Source organism: Oenanthe melanoleuca, chromosome Z (assembly GCF_029582105.1).
Source record: "Oenanthe melanoleuca isolate GR-GAL-2019-014 chromosome Z, OMel1.0, whole genome shotgun sequence".
Lineage (NCBI taxonomy): Eukaryota > Metazoa > Chordata > Aves > Passeriformes > Muscicapidae > Oenanthe > Oenanthe melanoleuca.
This window is the reverse complement of record NC_079362.1, coordinates 59751997-59762830: the sequence shown is the minus strand read 5'-3', so window position 1 is coordinate 59762830 and position 10834 is coordinate 59751997. Positions and strand designations below refer to the sequence as shown.

Below are 10834 nucleotides of genomic sequence, written 5' to 3'. Positions count from 1 at the left end.
CTGAAAAGCTTCAGAGAAAACCAGTGTGAAGGAATAATCAGGACATGTAGAGTTCAAAAATTGCTCCTAAACTGTGGATCCAGATAGAGTAAACTCAGGGCACAGAGTACAAAAGTCACTCCTGTGGTACATCAGTAGCCAGCAATTGCTCCACAGAATTCCACTGCACAGGTAACATCTTCAGTTGGAAAGCTGAAAAATATTCCCTTGTAAATTAACAAGAGCCACTGAGAACTGTCAAACATCTGTTACTTTATAAGCTAAGGAATATGGGATATGAAAGACAAGCCAAGACCAGCCACATACATGTAAGATAAAGCAATTCGTATTTTGTTAAAAATAATTTTGGGGGGTGCAGCTTTCAAATACAGAAAATCATGGACTCTGAAAGTGCCAAATGCAAAAAAAAATCTAATCTGTGGTCACATAAAAATAAGGTGTACTGGTGAGAAACATTTCTGTGTTGTAGACCTCCATGTTTGCATGCATGGTTTGCATGCCTTCCTGGTAAACCACTACAAAAAACCCAGTCTGCCCTTGTGTGAAGAAGTTACAAAACTTGCTACTGTATTCAGTGTCTTCAGAAAGAATCCAAAATATAACTTGCCCAATAGAATTATCTATCATTTTTATTCAAGAATTATAGAAGGGCAGCTCTCAGTCTCAATCTCACTGTTGAATGAGATTTTTACATTAAAATGTTTATTTCTATGTCACAGAATCTTATTAGTTAGAACCTAGTTTGAAAACATGCACACAATTCAGCACAATGTAACACAATTCATGTTTCAGAATACTATTCCAAAGTTCTTTTAAAAGAAAACAGATGGCTCTTAAAAGAGCCAGCTCCAATTCCCCCAGAGTCATTCTCCATTCTCCGTTCTCTATCTGATTCCAGATTTATTCACCCACTGGAGATTACCCACAGGTAATCTCTGCAAATAGAGTCCTAAAGGCATAATTATGTTTGTCTTTTACGGCATTGCCCTCCCAATAAATATCTGTACTGGAAAAACATAACAGACAAAATATGAAACAGGTTCATGCTGTGGCCAAACAGGAGAATGTTTGTGTTGCCAGAGCATAACATCTAAGGCTGGATTTTTTCTGCCAAGTACTATCAACATCATAGAAGGAATGCTGATTTGCTGCAAGGCTTTGAGGACTCCCTGAGTTTACTGTATCTACTTGTATTTCTGTGCTACCACATTTTCCACATAACAAATAAATGGAAACAGGGACACTGAGTGAATAGCTGAGGCACAAAAGATAACCAGGTAACTATCATGAGGCACTGGTACCAGAGAAGAAAATAAAATAGGTATGCCTCAGCATATGTTCTGCCCTTTCTCCATCAAATCCCTGGGAATCTGTCTCCCAGCCATGAAGGTGTGTATCCAGACACACTGGGGTGGGATTGGGGTTGGGGCAGCCAAGGAGAAGGCAGGGAAAATGTGGCAGCTCTGCCTTGCTGTGCTCCTGCCAGCTGCCTGCTCTGAACCACTCTCCTGCCCCACTTCCCAGCCCAAGAAAACCCTTCAGCTGAGCAGGAGATGCCTGAACTCAGCACCAGAAAACCTGGAAGGTTTAGAGGTGCAGTTTAAATTGGTCTCCTGGACGGGTGTCCTAAAATCACATCTGATTCTCTCCTCAAGCACCAAAGAAGGCAGCTTGAAGGAAGAAACAATAGTCACTGGGGAAGGAAAATGGTCAAAATGACAGAGTATAAGAAAAGGGGTAAGGGACATCAGCACAGTAACAGAGCTAAAAATGATCCACTGACCCATGGGCCTGAAGCCCATGGGAAACTTCCCCAAAGGCAGAGGCTGGAAATAGAAGTGCATATACTCCTGTTCTTTCACTCAGGCAGTGGCTCCTGCCAAGCGAGTGGCTCTGCTTTGTGAGCACTCTAGGGAGAAAGGATGGTTTGCTTACAGTACCTCACTCCCTTTGAAGACCAGTTGAGTTTGCAACAGAGGAGCTAAGGGAAGGGTTTGATTTGAGAAGGAAGCTTTGCTTTGGGCTTCCTCTTACATACAATAGAATCTGAACTTCACCATAAATTAATTTACTGCCATAACCAAAGGAGCCCTTTCAGCCAACTAATTGAACATCCTAAATTTTTTGTCAAATTTTCAGCCTCAGCAATGTAAATTACGAGATGGAGAAAACCCTGTGGTACAGCATTTGGGTACAAAATTGGTGCTGGTTATGTGTTTATCAGTCTGATCTTTAGCACCCTTGCCATGGATTGTCAGAGAGATCGTTCAGGTGCTTGCACAGAAAGTCATCAGCTGATACTGAACAATAGTTTATACTGCATATTTCTAATTCTAATTATCAGTGCCAATGGATCTCTCAGAATTGGAGGGGATTTCTTAAGGAGCATAGATATGCTAGTACCTATGGAGTTTCAGAAAAAAAAATCTCTAGAAGTAAGTATGATTTAGAAGTAAATAGAAGCACAATGAGAAATTGAAAAAAGTATAAACAGTCTATAGAAGATTTGGTTTAAATAGAAGGCATAGATTTACCTGCATCTATTTACCTGGAAAACATCAAGGAACATTTGCTAATGTTTTATTCTTTGTCTTTCAAATAGATTTTCCTTGAAAACAGATCAGGCAAACATAGGATGATACATACCAAACCTCTTTTTACTGGGCATTGCACCTCACTTAGAACCATCCAAGGATGAATCATCGTAGCACTATAAGTTTAAGGATGTCTGAGCTTACAGAATTTTTGCTCACAAGTGCTCATCCTGATCATGTCTCTGCATAGTCCAGACAGGGAACAACATCATTATGGTAAGAGTGCTAATTAAAGTATCATAAAATCAGATTTTGTCAAATAATTGTGATTGATAAAGAATTGTGCCTATGATACCTGGTGATAGTGTGTTCAGGAGAACACTGTAAAAAAGAACACAAGTGACAGGAAGTGATGATAATTATAGAGGATGTGCTAGTATTGAGGAGAAAAATTAAAGAAAATTAAATATTGGTGAGAGTGGAGCTGTCACCATGTCACATAGATGACTGTGTCTCGACAAAGACACATCAGTGACAAAGAGCTCCACAGTCTCTAAAATTAGATCTACACCTGCCTTCTTCAGAAAAATTGCCAAGTTATCCTCTGTCCCAGAAAGGAGAGCAACAGCAAATTTGAACAAGGTCTGCCCAAGTTTTTCTACAGGGGAAATTCACATGGTACTGGGCCAGCTGAGCTCAAGATAGGATACAGCTAGAACCCAGAAGACTTCTGCAAGCTCTTTATTGTGGGGCACCTTTCTGCAGGTTGCCTGTTGCAAAGCTCAGGACTTCAAGAAACTTTCCAGTTTGTGTGACAGTGACATCTCACTAGTTAGGTTATAGAATAATTGATAGTCCAGATTATTTAATACTGATGAAAGATATTTTTATTATTTGGGTATATATTTGCAAGGGAGAAACTGTGTCTTTACAAGGCTCTAGATAATATTTATTCACAGAATCATAGAATATCTTGAGTTGGAAGAAACCCCACAAGGACCACCGAAGTCCCACTCCTGGCTCTGCACAGGACACCCCAAGAATCTCACCCTGTGAGAGCATTGTCCAAACACATCTTGAACTCTATCAGGCTTGGTGCTGTGACCACTGTCCTGGGGAGCCTGATCCAGGGCCCAACCACCCCAAGTGCTCAGGACTCAATTCAGTTGCCTAAAACTCAGCATTTAGTCACATTTGAGGTACTGTGGGCTTTCCAGACACGGACACGGGGCTACAAAATCTGACACACCATCTTCAGAAGACTGATGGTCTTCTGTGCCAGATATAAAACACCTCAAGATACTTTAAATATCATTAGTTCCTTAGCTATAGGCCAAGAAACCACACTCTGTATAATGCTCAGCCAGTTCAAGGCTAATTAGGTAGGATCAGATCCTGAAATGAGAAAACATCAGATTCCTTGGCCGTGAGGGCCTTCTGAGCAGAACAGACATTTCATTTATGAAGAATGGACTGGAATTCATGTCTGGAATGAAACCATACAATTTCAGGTGAACGACTGAATCAGCCTAAACTGATGTGAGCTGAGTCCCACTGACTGTGTTTCACCCCATACATCAGTTCTCAGCAAATGCTGCAGAGAAGATATGAAGTGGGGCAGAGACTTTCTTCACACCACAGCAGTTGACACAAATTGTCACTAACACTTCTGCTGTTAGGTACATCACTGGGGAGGGTTTCTGTCTTTGTCATGGTTACAGATGTCAAATACCCTTAAGAGGAAAAACAAAACCCACATCCTCTTCATTTATGTATATATATAAACAGACTGGTAGACAGAGGTACATAAAACAGTGAATAAGGAGAAAGATCAGACAGAAATCATGGGTGCTTGCCTCCCTTGGTACACCCTTGCTGCTGTCATTCTCGGGGTAACTCATGGAGGTAAGTACAATTTAATACTTTTGAAGGTAAGTGCAGATGTATAGAATTCTAGTTAAGCCAACATATATTAATGTAAAGGATGTAGTCACAATTATTATTTGAATTCTTATAATTACCTTGTCTTCACTGTCTGCATTGTTTGGTCTCTTATGCAAAAAAATATAATTTCTGAATGGGTAGTCTTAAGTAAAGCTACATGAAGTCCAAGCTGCTTGGAGGAGTTCTGAGCAGAGAAATAATGATTCTCTGATCTTTCTCTCCAGAGCCCTACGCATACATTAACTGCTTGATTTTCTCATTTTCTGAAAAACAGATTCACACAATGTGGCTTTCATTGTACAGTCCAGCTTCCATGCACAATATTTATGATATGGCAGATCCGAGCTTGTTACTTGCAATGAAAGCTAAGAAATTAACCATATCAGTAATCCTCAAGAAAATAAATCTCTGCAAAAGCAGCAAAACTTTGGTGGGGTTTTTGCCCTAGCTCGCCCCACTGATCTCATTCCAGTATTATTGAAATGTAAAGAAGTCACTCTGCTGAACAGTTTTAAAAGTCTATCCTGAAGACCTTCATTATATGTGCACACTTGTGTGTCTGTATGCTTTTTAATTACAACAGCTGTGTTTTCTAAGACTTTTGCTCATTGCACTTTAGATGTGTCTTACAGTATTTGTAAGCCCAGCTGTGTGTTTTGTGGCTTACTTTTTAGGTTTGTGTGTGGATATCATTGGAGGAAATGAAGTAGAACCACACTCAAGACCATTTATGGTCCAAATCAAGGGAAGAGGAAGAACTTTCTGTGGAGGAGCTTTAATCAAGGAGAACTGGGTGTTAACAGCTGCACACTGTAAAGTGTAAGTTCTTACTCTGATTCAGGTATTGTCCTTAGTGAGTATCTGGTATCTCTGTTCAAGCAGGAGAGTTAGTATCTCTGGTAATTTTATCCATTTATCACAACCATGATCATGTTGACTACTGTGCTTTATAGGTTCTATCAGCAAAGTAGTTACAGTGAGTAAAAAAATATAACAAGGCATACTGAACTCCATTTTTTCTGAAGAGATATTTTAAAACTTCTAACTGCATGCAAGCATAGAATAGTGACACAGAAGCAGTGAATTTGGAATTTATTTGAATTTGAATTTATTGCAATTTTATTCTATAAGAGATATGTAGTACCTCCCAGAAAGAGACAAAGGAACAAAAATTCTGTGAGCAGATGACAGGAGGCTCTGAGAGATCTCTGCCTTGCCTGGTACATAGGCTTGCCAGCCACTCTTTCTTGTCCTGCCCAAATCAAGATGCAAATGGTTATTTGGCTCTACTGAGTCCTTCAGCAAGGCAAGAAGTGAGTTTAAATTACACATCCCATCCCTACTTGCTTTTGTGGGGAAGACTGAAGCTGTTGCTGAACCAGACCTCAGTCTCTGTCAACAGCCTGACCAAGATCAGTGAGCCACTGGACTCTGCAAACATCAGAGAAATGTATCCATCTCTCCTGTCTTTGTCCACACAGGGAGATATGAGGAACCTACTACAAAGACAGCACTGGGCTCAAAAGCTGTGTATTAACAGAAAGTACAGAATGTTTCCAAATGAGATTGCATTAAAGAGAAAATACAATTAGATTTAACTTAATGGTGTCAAAAGACAGCTCTCAATAGATGAAGGGAAGGAAGCAAACACTTTACCAGGGTTGAGTTTTCCACAACATGAATGAGGGCCAACATAAACATCTTCTCCAAGAATATGCTCCCATTCAACTGTAGGATGCTTTGTTTGCCCAAAACCAGCTGTCCTGTGGTGAGTTGGTAATGTCTGCTTGGCCTGTTTGGCCAAGGGTGCTACAGACTTCTAGTGTCTGTCAGAGAGCTGCAGCAGGCACAACTCTGCCACACTTCAGGGTCTTGTAAGTACAGTAAGTTGCAGAAAAACCTAGAGAAGAGGAATGAGCTGTGTCTCACACAGATTAAGAAAATGGTGTTGAAATATATTAGAGCAAAGCAATGGTACATTTTGATACAGTCAGGATATATCTGAACCAACATTTTTCCTTAATTTTCAGCACAAGTTACAGAGGACATGGTTGGTGAGACAAGTGCCCACAGCAAACCTGACACATCAACCACTCATCCAGCTCAGGAAACAATAGGGACAGATCCTGAGTGAAGTACCTAAAACCTTCCTGTACTCCTTAAGAAAATAAGACAGCATGAATTTCAGTCCACTGAATAATTTTTTTTTTAGCTGTTGGATGAACAGGGTCATCTTTTAGATATTTCTAAATTACTGTTGCTTATCTGGCACAAGAAAGGAGACTGTAGCAGCTGGACACTACAGCACCACGTTAACCAGCAAAACATTTGGAGTTACATCAAAGTGAATCCAAATAACTATGTGGTCCTCTCCTCAGGGAAAAAGGCAAAGTTATTCTTGGAGCTCATTCATTGAAAAAACGTGAAAAAGAACAGCAGACTCTTCAGATTGCAAAATGCATTCCTTATCCATGCTATGACCCCAATACGAAAGAAGGTGACATTATGCTGCTGCAGGTACAGACTTATATATCACTTGTGGAATATACATCTCTACACAGAGCTATTTTCTTCCTTTTTGTGAGGGACATAAACCAAGGGAGTTTCTGGTGGCTTTTCTTCTGGGGTGATTAATCTGGTCTGCTAATCCAGCAGCCTGGGGAACTGAGGATGCACTGATAACTAAGGCAATTGGTAATTCCTGTAACTTTTGCCACAGCTAGTAGACAAATTCTGGAGCTTAACCAAGATATTTCATTTTCTGGCTTTCCATAGAAGAACATTCATGCAGATAAAACATTATGTTAAAAACACTAATGTTCTGTCTGAAAATCAGTTCTAATTAAAAATGTCTGACTTTACCAATCCTCATTTTTTCCAGTACCAGTAATTACTGTTATTTTGTCTTCTAAATGGTCTGAGAGCCAGGGAAGTAAAATAAGATGCTTTTTAAAGCTAATAGATCAGCAGAAGGTAAGTGGGCTCTCATGAGACAAAGAATACTCTGTTGCATTGATGACATAAATACTGTCACAAAGAATTAAGGAATCTCAAAAAGGGATTGCATTAATTACCGTAATAAGAAAGACCCAATGGCTAATATGCAAGACCCTCTCTTAGACTCTGCCCCATTACACCTATTTTCCATATCTTCTTCAGCTTCAGAAAAGAGCAAAGCTTAATAAAGCTGTGAGAACAATCTCCCTGCCTCCCTCAAATGATGACCCCAAGCCAGGAACAATTTGCACAGTAGCAGGATGGGGTAGAACTGCCAATGATCCACGCAAGCTCCCTGCTGCCCTGATGGAAGTCAATATCACTGTCATCAAGAGGGAAATCTGCAACGATGAAAGTCATTATAATGGCAAACCCATCATTACAGAGAGCATGATATGTGCAGGGGCTAAGAATGGAGGAAAGGACTCATGTAATGTAAGTGTATTTACTATGACTGCATAAATTGTATACTAAAAAAAAATATAAGGTACCAGCATTATATATTTTCAATCCCTGTCTCTCTTCAATGAAGAATTTTATCAAATATCAGTCTTCTAAGCCTTAAAATCAAAACTTAAGATGGGTAAATTCACCTCCAGAGCCTTTTGATATTTCATCTGTATCCAGGCATGGCAGATAGCTATCCTCATCTTCAATAAAATGAGTTTAATTCTAAAATGGACACAAAATATCTAATGGGCCCGTTCTCAAGTAGCTGACCTCAGTGGAACAACTTCTCTGATGTCAGTTTTTGCTGAAAAAAAGCATTTTGACTGGGTACTAAGTCAAGTACATAATTATGTAAGAACTACCACATTTAAAAATCTTTAAATATTACATTTTAAAAGTTACCAAAAAAGAGGCATCAGTTTCTGGAGACTTACACTTTCTATGAGGAAAGTTTTCAGTTTTTCTTTCTTCATTTTCAAAAAGACTAATTCTTCCTTAGTACTGAGCTAGATTCATTCACCAATACACACTTTTGAAAGATTAGATTTAAGTCTATGAAGCCCTTTTTTTTATTTATTTGTTTTGCTGTTGGAAATCTTAATTTCCAAGGAGAAAAAAATTATCTCTAGTAACACTGAGTACATTGTTATCTTCCCCATCTAACTAGTGAAAATTTTATTTAAAGTAAACATTTTTTAGCTTTTATTGATTTGAATGACATTATTTTCCCTTTTTCTAGGGAGATTCTGGTGGACCTTTAATATGTAATGGCAAGTTGAGTGGCATCACTTCATTTGGGAAGGAAAAGAAATGTGGCAAGGCTGATAGCCCTGGTGTCTACACTCGACTCACAAAGAGATACCTTGACTGGATAAGGAAAACCATAGGGGGAGCCTAATAGATTGGGTTTGGGCCATGTGGTTTGTGCAAGTGAAATTGTGTGCTTAAAAACAGCTTCATTAGACTGGCAAAAGTATTTGTCACTGTTCAGTATTGTCACACTGAATTTTGGCAGCTTGATGTAGTTCTGCTACGGCAGCATTTATAGTTTATACTGTGAGCCATGGAGTCATGGGGGTATTGGGGACTGAGGGTTCCAACGTCCCTGCAGTGCTTGTTTACACTGAGCTCTACGTGGATTGGTATTTCAGATCAAGAGTATAATCCTTGCTTGTGTCCTCACTGCATGTTGAGCATATACAGCACTCTTCTGCAAGCTGGACTTCTGCAAAAACCCTGAAAGTTAGTGGCATGCTAGGTACAAGCACAGGCACCTAGAAAACTGAGTTCCTCTGGAGAAAAGCTCCTGCTTTTGTAGGTGTAGTGGACTGCTAAGCTTCAGAAAATTAAGTTGAAGTAACTGTGAGACATGCATGTGTTAATATGTATGTTAGACATACATATTAATTTCTAACTGTCTTGTATTTGAAACCTCTAGACTTTATCCCTTTACATACTTTGCATATAATAAAGAAATGGCAATAAAAATGCACTGCTTTCACCTGTCTATTTATATGGAAAGCTTTGTCTCTTGCAGTATAGATAGTCTATGTATTATCTGTAGGATCTGTTTACTGTGTAATGCTCCATACATGTTATATATTTGCAAAACTTTATCAAAGTAAGAAGCATCATGTTTGAAAAATCACCTGAAAACACATGCTTCAGAGAAATTACAGGAACTGTAGAGTACAATATGATAAAGCACTGTTGATAATATAAAGCACTCTTAATTTTATGATGCTAGTACTTCTGTTTCAGACATGCAGTGAAATTTTTAAGTGCTTCAACAAGCATTTGTCAAGCAGCAAATAGACCTATTATGAAAAATGTTTCTGCCTGCCTCTATATTAACAGACTTAGGCATTTTCAAAGCTATGAGCTTTCCAAGGGCTTGGATTTATTTTGTGTTGCTTCAAGAGGTTTTTACTTGGAGGTAGGCATTAGCTAAGAGAAAGCAGGGAACATTCAAGGTAGAGAAATTTTGGATTGATTTTAATTTTAAAATTGCTGCTCTGTCCATCCTGAGCAATTAAGCACCATTTACAAACACAATGAGAATGCACAAACTAAAACCTTTTTACACAGCTGCCTTTACATGATATTGTTAAGACAAGACAGTAGTTATCTGACAGAGAAGTAAGGAAGGGTGAAGATAAAGAAGACCTAAACTACAGTGATCTTTACTGGAAGTTTTGATGTTGAAAACATCTTATTTTTCCCTTTGTTACAAAACACTACACAGCCAGAGTTTCCCACATTCTTATTCTTATTCCTATTTTTATCACTCTTGGGCTGAATACACAAAATATGCACATAAAATGTACGCACAAAGGGACACACAAACACAACAGCAAATCAGGAGAAGAGAAAAAGATTCTCAGACAAATAAGATTAGTGAAACTGAGAGGAGAATTTGATCCACTCACTGCTACTAACAACCAAAGAAGTGACTTGATTCTGTCTTTAAACACACAGGAAATAAGTACATTCAGGTTTTTTTTATCTTTGCAAACTATCAAAACCCTGCTTAGGCAGAAACTTATTCTAAAAACCTTCAGGAAACAAAAATATCCTTGTCAACCTATAGCCCATCTAGGGCTATTTCACCCTTCCCATACATTAGTCTAACTTCATTTCTTTCTCATATTTTCACCGCCTTACTTTCATCTTGCTGTTGCATTATTTCATCATTGGCCCGATTTTTCTTCTTCCTCAAAAGTCACAAACAGCATCCTTATCAGTGGAAAATACCTCTCAAATCCTATAATTCAGTATTTCTCCATTTTCCAGATGGTAGTTATGAAACAAATGCTGGAGAACCTTAAAGATCAGGAAGGAGATGCTCTGACAAAGGAGAAGTTTGTAATGCATGAAGAAATGTGCAACAGAAAAATATGCAGCCTTTC

General features: G+C 38.8%; 1 protein-coding gene across 1 annotated transcript; it reads left to right on the top strand.

Moving 5' to 3' along the window:
• Window positions 1-4330: 4330 nt before the first annotated feature.
• Window positions 4331-9415, top strand: LOC130265396 (granzyme A-like). The gene is made up of 5 exons (XM_056514461.1): window positions 4331-4439; window positions 5153-5297; window positions 6857-6995; window positions 7638-7910; window positions 8665-9415. Exons 1-5 carry the CDS (start codon window positions 4379-4381, stop codon window positions 8821-8823), a joined length of 777 nt encoding a protein of 258 aa, XP_056370436.1. The 5' UTR covers window positions 4331-4378; the 3' UTR covers window positions 8824-9415.
• Window positions 9416-10834: the final 1419 nt, after the last annotated feature.

What these genes read in the sequence shown, in the direction of transcription:
- LOC130265396 (XM_056514461.1), top strand. Translation starts at nt 4,379, where the DNA reads ATGGGTGCTTGCCTCCCTTGGTACACCCTTGCTGCTGTCATTCTCGGG. An exon ending in ACAGCTGCACACTGTAAAGT is followed by an intron (nt 5,298 to 6,856) that starts GTAAGTTCTTAC and finishes TCCTCTCCTCAG; the next exon opens with GGAAAAAGGCAAAGTTATTC. An exon ending in GAGGAAAGGACTCATGTAAT is followed by an intron (nt 7,911 to 8,664) that starts GTAAGTGTATTT and finishes CCCTTTTTCTAG; the next exon opens with GGAGATTCTGGTGGACCTTT.